Source organism: Pygoscelis adeliae, unplaced genomic scaffold, assembly GCF_000699105.1.
Source record: "Pygoscelis adeliae isolate BGI_AS28 unplaced genomic scaffold, ASM69910v1 Scaffold197, whole genome shotgun sequence".
NCBI classification, from domain to species: Eukaryota; Metazoa; Chordata; class Aves; order Sphenisciformes; family Spheniscidae; genus Pygoscelis; species Pygoscelis adeliae.
The window spans coordinates 305,291-328,827 of record NW_008825105.1 but is presented as its reverse complement, the minus strand read 5'-3'; the positions used below and the strand labels follow the sequence as shown (position 1 = coordinate 328,827).

The following is a 23,537-nucleotide window of genomic DNA, read 5'->3' as shown; positions in this document are numbered from 1 at the left end:
ACTAGTTCTAACTGGCTATGGCTAATTAGTAGAGAAAATTCTAATTGTCACTATATGACCAAGTTCTATGACAGTTCAATAAAACAAAAAAACATTAAACGTAAACAAGTTGGGAAAATGGTTGAACTGTTTTTTTTATACATATTTTTGAGCAGAGGGTTGTCATCCTTTTGAGCTGATTCAAGTGTGATACTGTAGCATCCTAACAAGTGAACATTTTGATATAAATTAGAGGCATTGCTGTCCTAAACTGCCACAGAAGAGGCTATACATAAACAGAAGCCTGGAAGTTTTAATCACACGGTAAATTTAATCACTGGCATCTGACCTTAAGCAAACTGCAGCACTTCTGTTGCTTAGTTGCTGTTCCCCAAAATGGGAGGAATAACTGCAGACATTGCAGAAATTCAGTTGTGTGAAAAGTAATCTGTGATGCTGTGAAGCAGAGACTAGGGAAGCGTAAAGGCTTGTTTCCATACTGAAAGTCTCAATTAAAAGTTGTTTAAGCTGGAAACTGGCGACCTAGAAGGTTCTACTGTGTTTGGACTGAAAACAGTGTTTTCCATGAGCAGCAGCACCTGTATGGTGTACCTTACTTAGTGGATTGTGACTGTAGGGTACTGATGAGCTATTTTAAATGTTTGTGACAAAATAGCAGGAGTTTGCAATCCTGAAATTGCTTGTATTTGAGATGTTTGGTAATCAGTCCAGAAACTAAACACAACTGGAACTGCATGGAAGCAGAATATAGCAGATGAGAGGATAAATTTGCTTTCCATTCTTCCCCCCGCCCCCCCGCTCCCCCCCATCACTGCATTCTGACTGCTGCTCTTGTTTAAATTTCTCTTTGCGCAGGATTCCTCACAAGCCATTCCCCTGGTCGTGGAGAGCTGCATACGATTCATTAGCAGACACGGTGAGTTTATGCACAAAAGGTATCCTGTGATATTTCTGTAAAATGAATGGCGATATAGAAGCCTTCTGAAAAACGTTCAGAGTAGCTCGGGACACAGTGCTTGTGCAGAGGAATCCTAGAGAGTGCAATATAAAGAAACTGTCACTGACTTTTTGGCTATATTGTTGGTATTGTGTGCATGATCACTTTTCCAAACGGTTATTGCAAATAACTGACCTTGCAAATGTAGTTCTTCCAACAATATCCCTTTGTTTCTTGTAAAACAAGGTTCCCATCCTTAGATACCACTCAGGCCTCACCTCCACTCACCTTGCTTTGAGCCCTGAAATATGGCCTTCACCAACAATAATCACGCTTTTCCTAGAGGAGGAGGAATACTCTAAGTATATTAATGTAGGAGGTCAAATAGTGAATTAATTGCTTACTTATTGCTGCAACGGGATGATTTATACCTGTTTCGAAGGTTAACTTCACAGCCTTGAATGCTGTAAAAGATTTTAGATGCTTATTGTAATTTGTTTTCCTTTTTAATCGATATCATTTGTTAGTAGCATGTGAAACAGCTGTTAATTAACATATGTAGAAAGAGGTTGAATTTATCTTCATTAACCAAGACACAGAGCCAGATAGTAGGTCCCGTTTCATTTTCCTTGTTTAATTACCATTTTAGAAACTATAATCTAGAGTCCCATTCTCATCATCACTTGGAAGAACCAAGTGCTCTAATCCTTCATTAAGGCCATACTTGGACATTTGCTGGAAAAATCATTGAAACCACATTGCAATGCAAACCAAACTGGGGCCATCAGGAGATTTTATTTTTTAGACTCATTTTCCTGGGTTGGCTTAGATCCCCAAAAGACAGATTTTTCCAACAAACTCAACTGGCTGGTTTTTTTTTGCTCTGAACATCAGATTGTGGCCTTACAGGTACAGTTTGTAATTGGAAGGAATGTGCTTTTATACAACAAATCCACTTTGGGCAGAAGAAATTATAAAGCTGCCTGCCTGACGCACTTACATTGCAGGAATGAATTTTGTTGGAGGTAGCCTGACATTTCTAAATGTTTTGCTGCGTAGGTGTGGGATGAATGTCACTTTCATTCTTGCTTCTATGCACTTGGGATTGTTTCTTTTCACTGTTCATAGCTGTGTGTCACAGCTACCAGATACAGCCACATACTGCAAAGGTTTCATTGCGTTGTGATAAAAACAGTCAGAGAAATTGAGAGGAAGAGGCCACAGATGCACTCAAGAGAGCTTATTGGTTTATAGCCATCATTATAAATAAAGCAAAGACGTTGCAGCGTTCCCTGTTTCAGAAAGTCTATGGTTAACAGGCTTGAATGAATGGGAGTTGACTTCCCTACGTGAAGCATATACTTTGCTCATCAGTTGATTTGTAACGGTTGTTGCTCATCTTACATGTACCAACAAAATTGTTATGATGGTAGGATATTGGAACATCTCACCTACTTCATAATTGGTTTTAAGGGCGTTGCTAATGCTTACTTTTTAGCAAGAATGTCTTAAAGACTATCTGAAAACCCTAGATAGCAGGTCATGCTGGGGTAATTAAATGCTTCCGTTTCAATTGACCGATTTGCTCTGGGCCTTTGCGGTATCGCTCTTGCAAAATAAACTGCTTCATTGTGTAGTTAGCCATATTTTACTTCTGGCTGATATACCGTTAGTTTATGACTTTCTCTGGGTTGTAAAATCCTTTGGGGATCCTTCAGGGTAAAAGATAACATGCATGGCTGTTACAAGCCAGTTATTCTGTCAGTTTACGAAGAAGGGTTAATATTTTTTCCTCCGTGGTGCTGAGTTCTGTTTTTACATATTCTGTATGTGCTTGGACATATAAGGGAAAGACGGCTTTTAAAACAGCATACTTTTGCCTGTGTTGCTTATGTTTCCTGTATCATATATGCTGTAGCTGATGAAGGTGCCAGCTTATCTTATTTTTATCAACATCTCTTACTGTCTTACAGGTTTGCAGCATGAAGGGATATTCAGAGTGTCTGGGTCACAAGTTGAAGTAAATGACATAAAAAACGCATTTGAAAGAGGTAAGGAGGATCTTAGAAAGTATTGCCAAATGTTCTGAAATGGCGTGTTTTGAATGCAACTTGCTATATTTTGTTCCTTTGATTTTTGTGTTTCCTGAGTGAGTCTAGCCCAGACACTTTTCTAGTGGTCGTTAACCATGAATACTCAGTTGTTTGGCATTATGCTTTATATCTTTTAGAGTGTCTCTATAATAAATATTCTGAATTCAATCTTCTCTCATGTCTGATAGTTTATTGATTATTTGTAACACTAAAGGATATAGAGAATTTCATTATTGGGTGTAACTGCATTTTCCTACCCTCTCCCCCCAGCTCTTTGTGAATAGGCTGGCTGCTAGAGGATGAAATTCTGTTTTTTCCATGTTCTTGAGGCACAGCTTGGCTACATTTATTCTAAATATCAGTAAGTGAGAGAGTAAATTTCAAGACACTGTTAACTTGACATAGCTTTTAATAGATCTGATTTTCTTTGTGAAGAACCATTCCATACAGAGGCAAAGAACAACTGGGAGCCTCCTGACTCATCAGCTTCTAGCTGGGCCGTTCTCCCTAGCAGCGCAGGTTCAGAAGAGCTTGCTCTTCAGGCAGTCCTTGCAGCCCATCTCCCCAGTCTTGCTTGGGTCACTGAAAACAACAGGGCTCGTGTTAATTCCCTGAATACATCACTCTGAAAGAATATCGGTAGTGTGTTACTATGCTTGCTGTTGGAAGAGACGAGCAGTAATTACTTAGGTGTAGCAAGTTTGTTTTGCGTTTGGGAAGAGAGGAGTTTCATGGACAACATGTATGAAACATGGCATCTAATTTCACCTGTCTTCATCTCCATCTACCTGAGAATTAAAATCCTCAAGAATAGAGGAAGCAGAAATGTGTATCATAGGCTGCAGGTAAAGGCTTGATATTGGAATGAAAGACCTCTTTTTTAAAATAAAGGAAATACCAGTCATCTTGGGGAAAATAGCCAGTTGTTCCAGCACTAACATGCAGAAATAAAAAGGTGTTTGGGTTTTTTTGTGGTTTTTTTTTTCTTCATCTCAGTTGTCTCTGTAAAGCATATGATATACAGAACTGACAAAGTTAACAATAATGTCTTTGCAGTTTATTACTTCATCCAGAACCCTTGGTGGCAGTTAATATCAAGGATAATGCTCCGGTTTGTAGTGGCCCATTTATTATCCTGTGTGTTATTAAGATAATAGGCAAGCTTTGGTAATTTCAGTCACATAATGGATATATATAGCTTCAATTTGAGGATTGCCCCATCATTAAATCTAATTATATCTGATAGGGAGTTTTCCCTAGGGAACAACTCCTTAAGTGGGCATCTTTTCTTTTGTAATACAGACAAACTGTGGCATATCTGCAGTGACAAATTATCTGTCCCAGAAACACTCCCCTGCCTCCCCGCCAATTCAGCGTAAGATGTCTGCATCCTGCTGAGCCACGTGCACGATGCTCAATGGCCTCTTGCGTGTGTACTGAATCCACCTTAGCTTCACTTGTGAGTTTGCATAAAGACCCGCTCCTGGACTCATGTAATACTCACCGCCGTGGTGGATCTGTGAAGTTCACACCCCAGCAAAATATCTGGAGCACAGAGCCTGGAAGTGTTGTTACCGGTCTAGGAGCAACGCCACCCTCCGTGGGCGTGAGCCAGGCGCTCCAGTGTCAGACTGTAATCTGCTTGATAGAAAGCTGTCCCAGGTCTCCTGGGTTTGCCGTCAGAGGCTTCCCTTCTCGACTGCAATGCACAGGAGAGATCTCTCTCTACCTCACGCTGGTTGTAATGCAGTTCAAGTAGGTGGGATTAACTTTGTGCTGCATAAATCCTTTTCTCCAGCTGAGGTGCATCCTTCCAGTCTGATTCTTTTCTCCAGTGTTGTGATTTTTCTTGCCTGTTTTGCTTTGTTTGTCGTGAAGGGGAAGATCCATTGGCTGGGGACCAGAATGACCATGACATGGATTCAATAGCAGGAGTTCTGAAGCTCTATTTTCGAGGGCTGGAGCACCCTCTTTTCCCCAAGGATATCTTTCACGATCTGATTGCCTGTGTCAGTAAGTATATGAAGATCTGAAAAGAAACAGGATTAATTTTTCCAGTCTCATCTTCTACTTTCCTCTCTTCCCCTCCCCCTTTTTCCTGGCTCCAAAATAATCTTTTTATGGTTACTTTGGTTGAGTTTGTGTTGCACTGGTATCCTAGTCTCTGTTAGCCAGAGTCTGGGCATTTACCTGGTTACAGCCATCCTTATTCTGATAGCAATTTTTTTTATGAATGAACAAGGAGATAGGAATGAATAGATTTTTAAGGGCTGTGTCATGGATTTTTCTGAGACAGTGCTTTGTGACAGGATTCTTTTAAAACAGAGTAAAACAAAAACCTCCACTTCCGAAAAATAATCTTTAAGACCTCTCATCAGAAGGTGTCAGAAACGCCCTCTCAGAAGTAGGGATTGCCAGCAGGGTTTCTTGCCCTGTGTGCTTTCCCTAGCGTTGATAGATAACGCTGCCGGTATGTCTGGTGCCATGCTTCTGCATGCTCTCTTTAGCTGGCAAGGTAGTAGCCATATACCTTTTAGGCTCAAAACCATGAGGGGCCATCAATTGACTCCTGTTAAAGACTATCAATCATGAGGTCAGTCACAGTCCAGTTGTTAACATTTTTGATGGTTTCTAAAGGTGGTTCTGGTGGGCAGAGGGTTGTTTGTGTTTTTTGTACATGAGCAACCTCATTTTAAATTGCCTGACTATTGCCATGCCCTTCAGAATTGAAGAATGATTCTATTGTCCAAGCAGTGAAATGGCCTTTGCGGTGGCAGCCTTTGAAGTAAAGCAGAAGATAACTGCTTCTAAAATGGCTTGTGGTTTTCTTCTCCTGCTAAATGCATTTACAGAGTTGAATTCACATTATATGAAAAGAAAAATCTGCTTCCAAATAAGTTCTCCCTTCTGAGATGATTTATGCTGCCCACTTATTTCTCAGTAGGCTGCTGCACACAGTGCTTTTTGCCTCACCCTTTAACTATGTTAATTTGCCTTTGAGTGTTATACAATTTCTTTCTTAAACACCCACCTTTCTAAGCTAACTTCAATGAGCTATTGTGCCAGAACTATTGAAACAGATGACATCCAGTGCTCCCACGCTAGGAAGGAACTTGCAGTGAAGTTTCACATGTTCAGGAACCTTCATTGTCAAAGGCTTCACCAGCAGGTTCTGCAGCCTTTGTGTTCCCATGCTGGGCAGTGCTGGAGGATCCAGAAAACGGGCAGACCCTTCCTTCCTCCTTTTGCTGCTGCTCTGCTGGCTGCCCTTCTTAATAGTTTGCCTGGGAACCATCATAGTATACTGGTTGCATTTGGACTCAGTGGCAAGTTGTGGGTATGGTGATATGATGACTCTGTGGTGCTCTTTCTTCCTTTCAGCAATGGATAATTTGCAAGAGAGAGCGCTCCACATCCGGAAAGTGCTTCTGAACCTGCCGAAGACCACTCTGATTGTAATGAGATACCTCTTTGCATTCCTCAATCAGTGAGTATCCTTGAGAGCACCATGGCCCTGCTGTAGGACTTGGTGTAAACATGATAAATGGCAGAACCAGCCTTGACGTTGCTCCGTGTGATCTGAGCAACAGTTCAAGGTACAAATGCCACAGTAGCTTGCTATTGCATCTGCCTTCCTGGGCTTTTCAGCCTTGCTGAATGATACGAATGCAATCTCAAAGGAGTTCCAGAAATGAAAGTGAATAATGTGCTGGTAATCCAAGCAAAAAGTGATATGGAAGAGTCAGAAACGGGGTTCTACACCAGCAAGGAGCACTAGGTACTAAGTAGTGTGAGTGGTGGAGAGTGAGTGCATTTTTTTTAAAAGTCTGCTGCATCTGGCTGGTTCATTGGATAGCCTGGCAGCAAGGAGTCAATAGTTTCCTCCAGTAACGTGGTCTTGACACCTGAGGTAGCGTAAAGGAAAAATGTCCTAAGCAAAAGGTTATATATACGTTGTCAAAGCCCTTTGAATACCATTTAGGTGAAAGAGAAATACAACTGTAAGACAATATTTTGACCTAACAGACCTGAGCCTTACTGTCTGCTTTTGTAAAGCTCCAGTTCATCAGCTGCTTTTGATGAACATCTTATTCCTTACATTAAAATGAGGCAATGTTAGGGTTTGAGGTTTTTCTAAAAGATTTGTATTAAAATGGAGCAGGACATTTACTAAACCTATCCGTATATTCAAGTGATTATTTCTCTTTGGAAAGCAGGGGGTTTCACAGATGTCACTCCTGGAGTCACTGAAATGTGTGACTTTCCAGTCTCAGTAGCTTTTAATTACTCCAAGCAGGGATCTAGAAAACAGGGAGTTTCAAGTGGAGTTGTACTGGAACTTAGTTTTCTGTTAAATCTTTAATTGGTACCTGAAAGGCATAAATTGTAGGTTTGGGACAAAATTTAGTCAGATAAAAATAGTGTTTTTTAAAAAAGGCACCACATAGAAACTACAAGATTCAGATTTGCTGGGAAATCCTGAAGAAGATTCCCAAAAAAGGCCCACTTGAGGAGCTCCTGGGCAATTACAACCCATTACAAGAGAAAGGTTGTAATGTTCGGCATACTTGATCATGTGCATTTAGGCAGAGAGGACCCGATATAACTCTGGTATTGAGTGCTGGGCTATGAACAACAATAATACAGAAGAATTAAAGATGAAGATTAAAGAAGAATGCTCTCCCCTTGTAAAGTCAGCACCCAGTATTTTTTGCATAGTCTCGAGCTTTCAAACTCCCTTTGGGCTTTCTATTTCATTTCTCTGTAAATGCCATCGGTATCTCACTTTTTACATGGACACAGAACATTCATGTCCCAGCTGATCAGCTTCAAACAGCAGAAAGCCCAAAGCAAACCTTCCCAGCTCAGCTGTGTGTTCTCCAGCAGGTGATGATGATGATAATGTTGTTTTCTGCTGTTAACCCTCCTCCCCGCTTCTGTTTTTTGCAGTTTATCTCAGTTCAGTGAAGAGAACATGATGGATCCCTACAATTTAGCCATCTGCTTTGGGCCAACACTGATGTCTGTGCCTGAAGGTCATGATCAAGTCTCTTGCCAAGCTCATGTCAATGAATTGATCAAAACCATCATCATCCAACATGAGAACATCTTCCCAGGACCAAGGGAGCTGGAGGGTCCGGTCTATAGCAGAGGTGGAAACACTGAGGATTACTGGTATGATAGATACCACTGAGGGGAAAATGCATGGGAGGATATTTATTTACGGATTAGCACACTACAGTCATGCGTTCTGCATTGTCAAATTCTGGATTCAAGCATCTGGCCCAGCCTTTCAAAAATCTGTTTTATGGAAGAGAAGAGGCTCTGGTATCTCTGGAGAGTCATCAACTTAAAAGAAATAAGCTGGTAGAAAGTAGATATTCAGTTGTCAAATCTAGCTCACTTGTCTTGAAGGGGAAGGTTGTGTAGGGATTTTCTTGGATGTTCCGGTATGGTAGCTGCCAAAATCAATCTTTTTTTTTTTTCCTTTTTTTTCTTCTTTCTCCTGCTTTTGCCTTTTTTTTTCTGCTTGCCTTGAGTGCCTTTGCTTCATATGCAGGGGTCACTTGCAACTGAACCTAGAAAGCTGTGGCATGGTTTAATTTTCAGGGCAGCACTGATGGTGGGGGAGGGAAGAGGGAGGAATGCAAAATTACCGTTTCCATCCAGTTTAAAGCTCAAGAGGCCCGGCCGTGTGTTCAGTCTGAAAGCCACATCTGGAAACAATTCAGCCAGAGCGGCTCCTGTCATCTGGGGTAGAAGGTTGGGGAGTGGGGGAAGGAAAGGAGGTGTTTTCTTTCCTACTGGCCAAGCTGATCTCTCCCTCTGAAAATGAGGAATGTTAAATTGTCTCCTGCTTCTCCCCCCCCTTCCTTCCCTCCTCCAGTGTCCCAGGAATGCAAATGATTATTTTCATATACTAAAATAAATAAATTTTTAAAATGAAGTCACTCTGGTGACAGAGCTAGCCTTGTTTGCCCGCCTTGTTTCGGAGTAGCTTTAACTATCAGCTCACTCCACGTACATGCGGTGAGGTGAGGAGAGGCTCCTCTATACTGACTGCTGTGTGCAGAAGACTTGCCAGAGCCTCTTTTGGAAATTCTGTCAGTTTTACCCTTCACTCTGATGTTTTTAGCTGATGTTACATGTGAAAGAATTGTAGAGAAAAAAATTTAAGAATCTTTATGACCTTCAAGAAACACATTAACTTTTGGTTATTAAAACATTAAGGTTTTGTCCCTTAAGGTGAAGGGAATAAAAATGTGAACTGTTCAACACACTCTGTAGCTTGGGTGATGCTTCGCGTGAGTATGTAGGAGGCAAAATGTCCTGGAAGGTGATACCAATTTTCTGAAGGCATTTGGTTTTTCTTCATTGCCCTTCCTACTAACCACCCTGACCTGAGACCCTGTTAAGCAGAGAAGGGTAGAAGCAAGCATGGGAGACTGCTTAAAGTCAGAAAGAAGCATCTGGTTCCCATTCAAGCCTTCTCATAGCCCTGGTATTTAGATAGTTGTTAGTTATTGCCCATAGGGCTCCTTGCCGCAAGGCGTGCAAGCAGCAGAGTGAATCCTTGTAGTTCAGCTGATTCGTCAGAGAATGGAGCCTGCTACGTTTGTGATCTCACGGTGCCACTTCACCGGGCTGAGGCATCTTAGTGCCAGGGAACTTGCAGGCAGTGCTTTGGCGTGGAGGCTGCCCGGGCTCGGCGCCACGGCTCGTGTGCTCTGCGCCTCCGTGCCTGTGCTCTCGCTGCAAGCAGCACTCGCTTCGAGTCGGCAGCTGCCGAGGAGCTTTGAAATGGCTTGCCTCAGGCAGAGGAGGGTAGGGCAAGGTTCAGAGTTTGACAAATTCAGGGGTGTGCTGCAGGCATCTTTGAAATACTGCCTTTGAGTCAAGCCTAGGACTGTGCTGCATCTGCGTGTCCATCTGAGACTGCACGGGGACAGCATGGGGAGAGTCCAGGAGTCCTGCATACCGGCAAGTGAGACCATCGGAATCACAGGGAAGAAGATAGCTTATAGATGCTCAACTTGCATTGCATTCCTCTGGCGGTATATATTGCTTGCACTTTCAGAGCTGTCGGGGTGAAACCCAGCAGCCTAGCACTAACCACTGCGGCATCCCGGGGCTCACATGACAGAAGGACTGAGTCTGCAGCAAGGACAGGTTTTTTGGTGGAAAGTGCTGTTGGAGGCATGGATAGGAAGAGGCACGTGGTCTTTGTGCAGTATTTGAATCTTTAGCGTTGGCTGTACGCGACATTACTTCACAGTCTGCATGAAACTTTAGCCCTCAATGCTGTGTTCCTCTTGGGACCTCCATTTGGCTTCAAATTCTTCTGTAAACTTTATTAAGTAGCATAAAGGCTTTGCAAAGGATGGGAAAGGTTGATTCCTGAGGTACTGACTCAGAAGATGGTGGGGCAGCTTCGTGTCATGTGGATTAAGCATAATGAGATGCCAGAATTATCCAAACGTTTTACCCCTCCTGCTTTTTCTTTTTTTCTCTCCTGTAAAAGAGTATAGGAGGTAGATTACCAAAGGGAGAGCACTTCACATCTGTGATCACTTTAACCATTGCAAGGCCAAAGCAAGGGGTGAAGTTATTACTGTGTCAACAGAATTAAAAATCGCTTCTAACGAGTTACAGTGTAAGAGTGCAGCAAATGCGTTTTGTCTTTAGCAACAGCGTCTGGTAAGATGAGGAGCGAGCACTTTTTTTCTTCTAAGATGAGCAGGCAGGGCAGGCAGGCAGCGCTGCCAGCTGGCAGCAGGTCTGTGGAGCTGCTTGGGAGAGGCAACGGATCCTCTTCCAGTTTCCTTTCTGCTCCTGTCCTGAGGGAACTGCTCGTGTAGCTTCTTACAAAAACGTAACCTTTGGTTGCCACTTGTTGTCTATTGATCCTTTCAAAGCTTTTCTTCATGCAAAACATAAATAAATGAGTACTCTTGGTGGTTTAGGTGCTCTGTAAATAAAGATTCCAGGCAATTCATCTGGCTATGGGAGTCGTTCAGTGAAATGAATGGGACAATTTAAGATTGTGATAAAAGGGAAGAAGGGGGATGACAAACTCGGACCTGGAAATACCATTATGAATTGAGAAATAATTTCCCCCAGGAAGTGTCAGCTATCTCATCAGTCATCTAATGAGCTAATTAGAGCAATGGAGAATACAGCTGAGGGAATAATTCTGGCACAGCAGAGAGGAGCTAGACCAAACATGCCACTGCTGTCTGACTTCTGAACATCTCCAGAGGTCCAGGTTATGAGATATGAAGTTGGACTTGCCTGATACAGGAAGATTAACGAAGATGTTCGGTTTGCTTGATCAAATAAGAACGTAGCTTGATTTTTAGCCACACTGACTTCAGTATGTACAAATGCATCCGCAAAGTGTCTGTCACAGTGGAACCTAGAGATTGACTTCTGATATGATTTTCCTAGTTAAGTTATTTTTTATTTTTGTAAATGAGGAAACTCAATTTCTACCAGTGTAAAGCATCTTCTCTGTTTTCTTCTGTTGTAGCGAAAGTCCTCACGGAGAGAGAGCCTCAACAGAAGACTCTGTTCAGGATGTTACGGCTGAACACCACACCAGTGATGATGGTATGCAAAGTCCATTAACTCCTTGGTTAACTGGTGCAACCTGCTGTGGGGGAGGCAGAGAAGATAGTGCCTTGCAGTTTAAGTTCAAAGTTAGATCCAAAGTGGAGCTTAAATCAGAATAGCCACTTGAAACATCACATACAGCATTTGATGCCAAAAAGTAAAAAGGTGTGGGATCAACAGGAATCTTTAGAAGTTATCTGACTTTTTTTAAAGTATCCCTTTTTCAAGGGTATCTTATCTTAGCAGCAGGCCTGGATGCACTCCACGCTCGCATGACTGTTTGAGCTCATCTGTACCCTAGAAGGATCCTAGAGTTGGAAGTCATGGGGGAAGGGTAGAGCCAAAGGCTGGATATGTTTCAGCGTGCGCTCCCGCTCCCCTCTCCATGTGCCAGGCATTTCCCCTTTCAGTAGCTTTGGCAAGGGAATTGTGAGTGCCTTAAGCCACAGTGCTGCTTTAAGGAAGGAAGCAAAATAAAATCAAAAACTGTTTGTCTTCCACTGGGAGACAGGTTTTAGGCTAGAGGGTCCTGGTGTCCTCTAATTGTTTGTGTTGTCTTTGGCAAACTCTGTTACCCTTCTTGCCTGATCAGTGAAAAAAGGGGTGCTAACACTGAGAATTTCACCATATTTCTGAAGGAAAAGGTGACACAACAGTCTTGGGGTGTCTGTTGATACTTCCAAAGCCTCTTTCTGCGATGGGGAACAGCTGTATGTGAGCTCCATCCAGAGCAGAGGAAAAGAATACGTTACTGATGTGAAATGGTGGTCCCCAGAATACTGACCAGCATGTAAAGCAGATTGACCAAAACAGGACAGAATATGGTTTTATTCTTGGGGTTTGGCCCCTTGCAATTGTCTAAGTTAGTCCTGCGATGGTTTTACTTGTGATGGCCTCAGTTGTAAAGGTGGGAAGAAGGTAGCATTCCTTTAAAATTAGGTGTGGTATCCTTTTTGAGCTGGTCTTCAGGAGTTTGCTCGATAGCCCTGCCATGTGCTCCTGTGCTGCTTTTTGCTCTCTTTTCTCCAGCAGTTGCCTAACAAACCTTTCCCGTGGCATTGCCATGCTCATGCTGGCTTCATGGTGTTCACACACCAATAACAAAGGAAACGATGTCGAGCACTGCTGGAAAATCAGTTCTCCCTCGGCAAGGTCAAGCATTGTCACAGCAACTCCTCACCAAGGCTGTTGGGAGGAAACACAAAGCCTATAGGAATGAACCATGAGTTCGCTGTCTATCTTGAACAGACTGTTCTTTCTGCAGAGTGTTAGCTGCTTAAAAATGCATGAAAACGTGTCCTTTTTGAGTTTGTACCTAAAGAAGGAGCAATTTCATTGCTGTAATGAAGGAAAGGCTAACTCTTCCCATATCTGTAAAGCCTGGGACTAAAGCTTGCAGGCTGAAACACCATGGCATGTACTGGCATTGCTTCTGTATGGGATTTTTAGATTGCTCATGTAGCTGCGAGGGCACAATGATGGGAAAATGAGCAGTTAGAGATTAGAGAAGGACACTGTTTTACAGCCTCTGGAACTAGATTGTGTGGGGCCCCTGAGCAAGGTAAAACTTGGAAGCGTTTTGGATGGAGTTCTGCAACCTACACGGAATATTCCATAGGAAGCATTTGGGAGGGAGCATTTGGCACCAAAGCAGAGGAGGGAGCTGGGCCTCTATCTTTTTTGAGGGAGCAGCAAGGTCTGGTTAACTAAGGAGTCTCACATCCTTCTAATTGAGCTGTGCAGTGTCACACCTCAGGCGTACTTGTCAGAAGTGCAGCGTACAACTCCGTGACTCAGTGGGACGGATGTTCTTAGGTTTTTCTCACCCCTTCAGTCTTTAGATGTGACCAAGCGCTTTTGCACCTTTAGTGAGCTCCTCTTTCGTGAGGCTGGCACTAGTCTTCTCAAAGTAAAGCTGTCATCCCAGCTGCCTTCATTGAAGGAAGGAATCAGTTTTGGGGTGGGGGGAGAGGTTGTGTTTTGCAGAGCATCCATGCTGTTCACTGGCAGCCTCGCTGTACGAGTGGGTGGACACTCTGGTTTGAGACAGGCATAAGAGGTCAGAAATGCCGAAAGCCAAGCAGGTCATATGTTCATTAAATTATTTGTATGAGTGGAAAGATTTTAAACTGCTGCTTTCCTGCACAGGCTGTCAGACTGGCAGGGGGAATTGTTTGGCTTAGCCTTGTTGCTCTTTATTCGCGCAGCTTTCTTCTCTGAGCATAAGTGTAGTAGGAAAAAGCTACTGGAAATTAGAGTCTAAAATCACTTCTCTGGACGAAAGCCAGAGTCCTAAAAAGCAAATTGGAAACATAAGAAACCTGAGTGCCGCACTCATCTGGAACAATAAACACTTCTTAATGAAACAGATGGAATTTACAAAACCACACTCCCATCCCCTTCGTAAACGGAGGGGGACACCAAAAAACAGCATTATCGTTCTTTTAGTGTTATGAAGAAGCTGGCTCCAGAGGCAAAACAAGCAAGAGGAAAGAAGGAGCCAAAACCAGATAACCATGTGCTTTGGGGAGTCTGGAGCAAGGCGGCTATCGCGAGCTGCAAACATGGGCTGGGCTTTTCTCACCCTTGCAAATCTCTCGCTGGTTGCTGAGGGCTGATAATGGGATTCGTGTGAGGCTGACCACAGGCTTACCTGAAATGTGTGATTTGACAGAATTCTGAGCTGTCTGGTTTATTAATGGAGAAATTAGTTGTTGGGGGGTCGATCTAGCAGACCCCGTTGCTGATTGCCCTCAGCGCTCAGTCACTTCATGCTTTGTAACTACAGATGCTGATGGGGCTCTTCGGTGGGGGATGCTTCTGCTCTGCTCTCTCAGACCAGCTGATGAGACAGTGGTACTGCAGCGTCAGCTTGCTCAGATGGATTTACACTATATATTTTTCAAGCCCAGCTACTACCTTGCCTGCCTATAGGCAGCCTTGGAGACCTAATCCTTGAGCGTATGCTCTCCCAAGGAATAATTGTAAAAGCTGTGGCTCATGTTTGGCCTTCCAGTCCTTTTTGACTGGCTCTTGCACTGTAGAAGCTTCCCGTGATGCAGAGGAGATCTCTGTATGAAATGGCATATCTTTCCTTGTCCAGGAAGAGGAACCACAAATCTCTTTCTCCAGGAAAGAACTCAATTTCCATGGACCGCTTGGCTGTGTTAAAGCTCCTTTAAAGTAATTAGAGGCTGAACTCCACTGGGGCTGCGTGGTTGAGCTCATCTCCATTCCCCTGATTCCTGCCTAGAATTGGGAGCTGGCTTAATATATATATATTTAGACTCAACCAATGGCAGATTTTTCTCAGTCTTAAAAAGAATCCATGTGAATGTCATATTGATTTTCCTGAGTGTCTAAATGCCCGTATTGTCCCGTATAATATCAGAGTCCTACAGGGACCCAGATTAGTGGCTGGTTGCAGACAAAGCATGGCTGTTGTTCTTCTGTGAGCTTCTCAAGTAGGAGCAGTCAGATTTGGAGCACGTTGTGCAGTTCCAAGCGCAGTGCTGCTGTGCTCGGCATGCACGGTGCAGCCCAGCTGTATGGAGCCCGGGGGAGCCGCTTGCTCTCCTGATCGCTGCACAAACCACAGCGGTGGAGGCACTGAATGTTTTCGTTAGCTTCCATGACAGTTCGATGAATAGCACGGCCTCCCACAGTGCCAGAATCCGGTCTCCTGGGTCAGGTGAACCTCACAGGCAGCAGAAATTTCCTTCTGAATAGATGCTTTATTTCTGAAGCAGCTTGGAATCAGAGGATGTTTCCGTCCCTAAATGCTAATAACAACTCCTGCTTGCCTGCCCGGGAGGTTTAGTTTAGCTGCCTTTAAGAAAGTGTATTGTAGGCAGATTTTTGTCTGGAACATACCTGATTGCTACCCAGCTTTGAAATTTTTTTTATTTTAATGAGATACTAATTTTGCCATTGCCACTTCCATCTTTGTACGCTTGAATTGCTGTAAGAGCATTTATGACTTGGAAAATGTGAATGTGTCCACCACATAGAGATTAGGTAAATACTGAAATTGCAACATCCTCATATTATAGGGGTTCCCCTCTAAATCTTACTGCTTCAACCCTCTGCTGCCTTAAGAAGCAACATTTATCCTCTTCCATGCTCTTGTCATAAGCTGTTTTATGGTAGGTTTAAACTGTTGAATACTTACCTGAGCCCAAGTGTTTAGTGAATTATTGTTTATTCCCTTCTATCTCCTAGAGTGTGAGCCCATAGAAGCAATAGCGAAGTTCGACTACATTGGCAGGACTGCACGAGAGCTGTCCTTTAAAAAAGGAGCTTCTCTCTTACTCTATCAGCGGGCCTCAGATGACTGGTGGGAGGGACGCCACAATGGAATTGACGGCCTTATTCCTCATCAGTATATCGTCGTTCAAGACACGTATGTTATACTTTAAGCCCATCTGCAAGATGGGCTTGCTTAAAACTCAGGTGTGGAATGGAGTGTTTGTGTCAAGATGTTGACACCAAGTGGGGAGAGTTCATCCTTTGACCTTCCCTGCAAGAAGGGAGTCCCCTTGAAACAAGCAGAGCTCTGCAGAGGCGTAGGTGTCCACGTATGTGGAGGCGCGATGTAAAAACTGTTCTGGTGCTGCCAGCCTGTAAAGATGCAGAGCTGGGATCTCCAGGTTGCTCACAGAAGTCAGGCTCTCTCATTTGAAAGATACGTAATGATTCTTAAGAGAAAGATGCTAGTACAGTGCTGTTGTCCCGTATGTATGTTTATATACACAGTGCTGTATTTGAAATTCAGTGCTGTTGGTCCTGTTTTGGTTGTGATTTCCTTCCCTCCTCCTTCCTAGTGAGGATGGTATCTCTGAAAGATCCAGTCCGAAGTCTGAAATAGAAATAAATTCTGAGCCACCGGAAGAAAAAGTGACTGCTAGAGCTGGTGCTGGTTGCCCAAGCGGGGGTCACGTCGCAGATATTTACCTTGCAAACATCAACAAGTAAGAACAGCCTTGCATTATTTTACTTAACTGTAAAGATCTTGGTGATGAGTCCAGTAAAAGATTTCCTTCCCTGAAAAAGGTTAACTAATGAGCGCTGCCACCATTATTCTCTGCTTCCCCCTCTTCTAACTTGCTCGCATTTTGCTGTCCTCTCTCTCTCTCTGTCACCAGTGTGGACAGTGCTCATTTAAAATCCAACTGGCTTATCTTCCCTATCCCCAAGGTGCCGTCTGTTCCTGTTTTCCCAAATATGTCCTATTTTATAAGCTAGATGCACAGAGAAAGGGAGGGGAATAGCGGAGTGAGTTCTTGTAATCGTGTGTTCCCATTTCTTGTTATGTTCTGTGATTTGTTATGTCTCGTTTACATTTAACATGTTCTGTTTTATGGGGTGGGGGACAACTTCTTCAGAAACTAGTGCCATGTTTTGTGCTAAATGACATACCTTAAGTCCCACCATCTGGCATTGCCCGTAACATTCTTTTGTTTCTCCAGCACTTCTCACCTTAGGTTACTAACCATGTGCTTGCGGTGAAACAACACACCTCCCTGTTGCTCTAACTTGACCTCCTCAGCCAGAAATTGTTACTTTAGCCAACACTCAACATAATAAAAAAAATGGGGAATTAAGCTAGTAACAGACTAAATTTCTTGACCTGTTACTTAATTATTCTAGAGCAGACTTATCCCCCATATCTTTCTGATTATTTCCTTGGTATTAAAAAACCCCACGTCTCTCTATTGTGCGGTGAAGGTATTAATATAATAATTGCAGTTCTCTGGGAGTGGATATTTTTAACCTTCAGGTAATTTAACAGAATGTAGTCTATAAAGGCACTAACAGAAATGCGTTCTTTTTAAAGGTTTGGACCTGCTAATGTCCTACACAGAGCCTGGTCCTTAGTTTATGGGGATCGGCAGAGCCCCACTGATATCAGTGAAGCTATATTAATCTGCATCAGCTTGGGATCTGGGCTTTCTTTTATGATATTTATTGTATGAGCCAATGAAGTATGCCATTCTGCCAGTTATGGACAGATTTGTATAATGAACAGAGCTATGTTGGAGCTTCACCATCTGCTGGTTTTGGTAGTGTTGTATGTAGTGTTTTTAAGAAGCCTCGGTAATGTCCACTCCAGTTTTTTTCCCTTTACTAGGGAAACTGATATTTAGCAATAGTAGCATAAGACTCATTTTGTTGTTTTTTCTTTAGGAATGAATCTTCTGACCTATGTGTGAACAGACTTGGGCAAAATTAAATCAGATGGTTTCGCAATGACAGTTGTGCCACCCACTGAATTATTATTTGGATGCCAAAATCCTACTGGAGTTAACACTTTCTTGCAGTTATTCATGGGGCTGGTGCTATATATAAATGGATCCTTCCCTGTATAATGGATGCCAAGCTTCAGACCTATGGCATAAAGTATTCTGCTGCATTGGCCTTCATATGGTTTGAATGGAATCGTGCTGTCAGACCGCATGGTGCTGGGGTAGAAACTAAATTGTTTGGACCAGCTCATCCATTTGACATCATCTTTTGTTGTATCTGTAGCCCTACATAGATAATGCCTCATGGTCCTGCTAAAGCAATGAAAAAGAAACATCTGTTACCACCAGCAAATACTGGAAATTATCATTAACCCCAAACTATGGGGTTCTTTGCTTGCCAATCTCTGAAAATAATAACTTGATGCCTTGGGCCAGGAGCTTAGTAGACTTATACTGTGTCCTCCAGGCAAAAATTGTAGCTCTGCTCTTCTAATGTAATAAAAACACATCATCAAAACCTGTTGATGGCACAGAGGGTTTTTTTTTGTTCAATTATAAATTCTTTTCTTCTTGACCAAGTTAATTACGTTCCATCCAAGTTTTCTGTTTTTGCTATGAATGTGCACAGCTGCCAGAAACTCAGTCCTGTTGTTAGAAGTGTTAAACTGGAATGATTTATAATTTTACTGTTTCACAATGACTTCTAAAATCCTGGGTGTATTTGTAATCTGGGTATCTTTGTCTCTTCCCATTGTCCTCTGTGTGTTGTTTTGGGGGGATATCTTCAAATTACAGCCCGTTATGTGTACCTGCTTGTATTGACTTGTTTTGCTTTTGTGACTGAAGGCAAAGAAAGAAACCAGAGTCAGGCAGCATCAGAAGAGCCTTCCGTCAAAGTGACAGCCATGGACTAGGTAGTTCAATGGCAGAACCAGCCTCCCCAGGAGCCATAGCCGGTTCCAGACCCTCATCTCAGCCCATTATGAGCCAAAGTCTTCCCAAGGAGGTTCCAGATAAATGCTCCATCAGTGGCCACGGCAGCCTCAATTCTATCAGCCGGCACTCGTCTCTGAAGAACAGGATAGACAGCCCGCAGATCCGGAAAACTGTGACAGCAGGGAGGTCCAAGAGCTTCAACAACCATCGGCCCATGGACCCTGAAGTTATTGCACAGGTAAATAGGAGCGTTCTGCCTTAAAGATTTGTTTTGGAAACTTAAAGGTTGTTGGATACAATGAGATATTTCAATGTGAAGTCTGATTTAATCTTGTATCCGTTCCCTTCTTGCGATGCAATATTAACTTACTCCACAGCTTGAGTCTAGTCTTTCAACCTCACTTTGTGTAAGTCACTGAGGCTGCTTTCATGAGTGAAGATAAACAGTCAGGTCCTTCCTCCATAAAAACTTGGCCCTGTTCATTATTCAGAATTTAGTTTCGACAATAAAAACGTCCATTTCAGAAAGTTACACAGATTCCAAAGCTGTCAGCAAAAAATTAAACAATCATAACTTCAAGACATGAGAAAAGTAAAGTATTTAGTGTCAATTTAACATTCTCCTGTCAGTTGTGCAAACTTGCCTGTGGTTAGACATTGGAAGCATATGGAGTAGTACAGTCAAAATAAAAGCAGGCTGCTGAGTTGTACAGTGCTCACAGTGGCATCTTTATATGCTTACAGGGTTCAGTGTGAGATTGGAAACCCACTTTGAACATAATACTGCTAGTTTTCATTAGTTATTTATTTAGACAAGTGCCTTGGAATGAGAGCAGGCTACCGATGCGTATGCAGCTGTGTTTTAACTTTGCAAAGAGCTCTGCTTTTGGTACTGACTCCACACACTGACCAGACAACAAGGAAACCGTCTCCTCAAATTCCTTCTGTGCAGCTTAAAGGGAAAGGTGTTCTTAGTGTTTTTCTTCATCTTTGCTAATTTTGACTCAGGCTGGTTTATTACAGATTCTTTTGTCTCTGTGCATATTCTCGGCATCTCTATACGCGGAGATCTGGCCCGTCCCTGTGTCTGGGACTGTAAGCTGCCTCAGCAGCGACTGTCGTTAACAAAAACGCAAGTGGTGTCTTTGCATCCGTGCGTCTGTGGTTTCACAAGTAGAACAGAAGAATATTGACAGTCAAACTTAGATTTGAACAAGTGACAGCTACTAATGGGGTGAATCATGTAAATGTTACAGATTTCCCTCTGCCATGAAGGATCTTCCCTTTCTCCCACTCCAAGCGGTTAGATGTGCCTGCACATGTATGTTGCCTATACCAACTGTTTTCAGTATGCGATGGATCTATCTAAAGCCAAGGAATGCTTGGGTCTCAGATTACAAAGCCAGCCCTGGGAGACCTGACTTCTTTGCCTGGTTCAGGAGTTTGTAGGTTTCTAAAGAGCTGGGGGAAGATATGTGAAAATTAAACATAATTTTTATTGACAAAACAGCCAGGTCAAGTAATAAATAAGGTCCGAATAAAAATCTGATACATACTCTGATGGAAAGTTGTATTTTACCGTTATGAGTATCTTTAGCCCATTTATTCCAGTGGAATTCTAATATACGGTTCTTGTTGTCTTCATATTTCATTGTCCTTCCAAGGCTTTGGTTGACATAAATCAGTTTCTTTGTTTTTTCAATTAAGCTCTAACTGCAGTTGTTCTGTCTCCTCATCCTGCCAGAACGTTAACTCCATTGTTTTCACTGGAGAAGGTCTGGGGAGAAAAAGAAAGGGGGGGGGGAGAGAAAAGCTGTGTTAAATTAGTGTTTCTCTTTGCCCCGTAGTATCTGTTCAAACACCATCTAATAATCATCATGCATTTTACATATTTTCCCTAACGTCATAAGTAAAATCTGCCTGGCCTCAAGATAGACTCGGGGGTGTCGGATTACTGCCTCTGGTTTCTTCCACCATTCCTTGACTGATTTACCTTCCCCACCCCCTGAAAAACCTCTAAGGAAGCAAAAAAGCTGTAGCCAAACTGTGAGTCACAGAAAGGCTGAGCTCTTCTGCTCTCCAGTGAATTCTGTGCACCAGTGGGCTCCACAGCGCGGGCTGTAGCAAACATGTAGGTCCTGCTACAGCTGAGAACAAAAAAAGCCACGTTTCTATGTCAAAGTTCTCTTTACATTTATTTGTGAATAACTGTAATATTTTATAAGAAGAAGAAGTGCCAACTTGAATTTCTATATGTGTTTCTGATCTCTTCTGTGTTTTCCAAAACATTAACGTTTTGAGTCCCATGTAATACCTTTCTGGGAAGGGAAGACAACTCGGACAGCAGGAAAACCAGTGAGGCAGCAAGAGCACACAAGGATTTCAGCATTTGGTGTGGCCCATCAGCCAGTGTCACAGTCATCAATCCTTTCTTCAAGAATTTACTCTCCTGAATCTCATGTGCCAAATAAAGTACAAGAATGGATCCTAATACTTTGAATCACATGCTTTTCTGTTCGTTGCTGCATTTGGGATTGTACTCGCCTTTGAAGTCCAAGCAGCGTAAGGACCAGATTAGCATTGGGAAAGTGCTAGCAATTATTTTGCTGCCTGTTGATGGAAAATATTACTGCTTATTGGCTTCAGTATGTAATGCTGTGTAGTTTGGCATGGGTTTCACTTTGACACCTAAAGGTTCTTGACCTGCCAGTTGATTTGAGTGTTGGTGTTTACAGGCTGAAAACAAATACGTCGTTCTCAAAGACTGACTTTTATCTCTGTATTTATGTGTCTGGGTTCTGTTATTCACTTGGTTTCTCTTTTGTGTTTGCAGGATATTGAAGCTACTATGAACTCTGCTCTGAACGAGCTGCGGGAGCTGGAAAGGCAAAGCAGCGTAAAGCACACGCCAGATGTTGTCCTCGACACCCTGGAGCCTTTGAAAACGTCTCCAGTGGTGGCCCCCACCTCGGAACCTTCCAGCCCTCTGCACACTCAGATCCTCAAGGACACTGAACCAGCTTTCCAGCGCAGTGCTAGCACAGCCGGCGACATACCGTGCACCTTCAGGCCAGTGAAGTCGGTCAAAATGGCCACCCAGGTGAAACCTCCGGCAACTCGGCCGAAGCCTACAGTTTTCCCCAAAACAAACGCCACGAGCCCCGGCGTTGCCTCCTCTGCATCTCAGCAGCCTACTGACAAGTCCTGTACTGTCTGATAAACTTGATGCTGCTCTGTGGATACAACTGTACTGTTTCAGATGAAGAGACTCTGTCAAAAAACATTAAAATTCCTATTTAACTAATTTTTGAACTTCTGCTGAAGGTTAGTTGTGAACTGGTACTTACTGCTGGGAGCACTTCCTGGGAGTGAACTAGGTGGTAACAACCTCGTCCCATGTACCCGCATCAGTGATGTTCGTGAGGCAAAACAGTTCGTGCCACACTTAGGAAAGCCAATATCGGGTCACTGTGAAGCTGAGGAGGAAAACACACAAAAAGCGATGAGCTGGATCTTGGTTTCTAGTTGATGCCTTGTTCAAGTGTTTGGCCACTGAAGGAAATATTCAGTGGCATCATGTTTTGAATACTGGTGTAGTGACTTATATATTCTGTGTTTCATTTATCACAGGGAAACAATAGGATAGATTTTAGTCTATTGCATGTTTTGGTGCCACTGTTTACGTGGAGCTTGGACATGCCTGTTTCTTGTGCATTATTATTATTATTATTATGTCGCCCGCTGGTGCCACGGTGGTTAAGGGTCTGTCTCGACTTCCATCACATCCTCTGGTTTTGTTTGTTTGCTCCCCCACTCCTCCCCCCAGGGCCAAAGCTCTTGGCCATCCAGCCTCATCCTTTAGTCGACACTTGTCATGAAAACTAGTTTACTCTGGAACACTCTTAGATTTTGTGGAGTTATACGTAATATGTGTCTGTGCAAATATAAACAAACATGTTCCTGAGGTTTAGGAGCATAAGAGCGAGCCCAGTTGTTGCTTATGGACAATCTAGCTGATTTCCCCCTTTGCTCTCCCGTATTGAAAAACAGCTTTATTGTTTTTCAGTGTAATTTTCAGCCCGTAGGCTATGATGTGGTGTGTGGTCTCGGGAGACTGAATGTAAAAACAAGTTAACTTTTGAAAACTAAGCGTACTCTGATGGGAGTTCATTTACTAACGCACACGTTCTTGTTTTGATCATATATCAAGATGGATCCTTACCAAAATCCCAGTTACAAGCACTGTAAAAACTTCAGTCAGAAGTTCTCAAGCTTTGTATCTTCTCCCTCTTTCTGGTTGCAAACGCTTCGGTCAGTGGCTGTGACCGCTATGAACTGCTTTAGGGATCTCTGCTCTTATAGAGCGGTGTAGGAGACGCTGCTGGGGATGGTGACGTGACAGCATGCAGCTTCTGGAGTGGCTTGCCTACGTGTTCGTTGGTAGACTGGCATGCCTCCGTAGGACTCCGCAGACATGTGAATGAATTCTTAGTATTTGTATTTATATGGTAGGCAGCAAATGCTTCAGTCACTAGCAGGCTGCATGAACTCTTTTGTACTCTGCTGAGAATTTTCCACAATGCTAAGATTTATTTAATTTAAAAAAAAAAAAAAAAAAGGCATGTGCCACTTACAACGGTAAAGAAGATCTCGTGGTCCTGCAAGAGAGGAGACTCTGGCTGACCCTCAGTTCACCTTGTTCCCAAACTTTTC

At 43.0% G+C, this 23,537-nt stretch overlaps 1 protein-coding gene across 1 annotated transcript in view; it reads left to right on the top strand.

Annotated features, from left to right (window-relative positions):
- The window catches only part of SRGAP2 (SLIT-ROBO Rho GTPase activating protein 2), a 107,917-nt gene extending 84,685 nt beyond the window's left edge, over positions 1-23,232 (top strand). Inside the window, exons 13-22 of the mRNA XM_009327348.1 lie at positions 856-916; positions 2,911-2,988; positions 4,909-5,043; positions 6,412-6,517; positions 7,981-8,205; positions 11,561-11,640; positions 15,865-16,045; positions 16,467-16,613; positions 18,735-19,062; positions 21,658-23,232. Coding sequence (XP_009325623.1) covers positions 856-916; positions 2,911-2,988; positions 4,909-5,043; positions 6,412-6,517; positions 7,981-8,205; positions 11,561-11,640; positions 15,865-16,045; positions 16,467-16,613; positions 18,735-19,062; positions 21,658-22,041 — 1,725 coding nt within the window. The 3' untranslated portion in view covers positions 22,042-23,232. The remainder of the gene's footprint in view (positions 1-855; positions 917-2,910; positions 2,989-4,908; positions 5,044-6,411; positions 6,518-7,980; positions 8,206-11,560; positions 11,641-15,864; positions 16,046-16,466; positions 16,614-18,734; positions 19,063-21,657) is intronic.
- Positions 23,233-23,537: the final 305 nt, after the last annotated feature.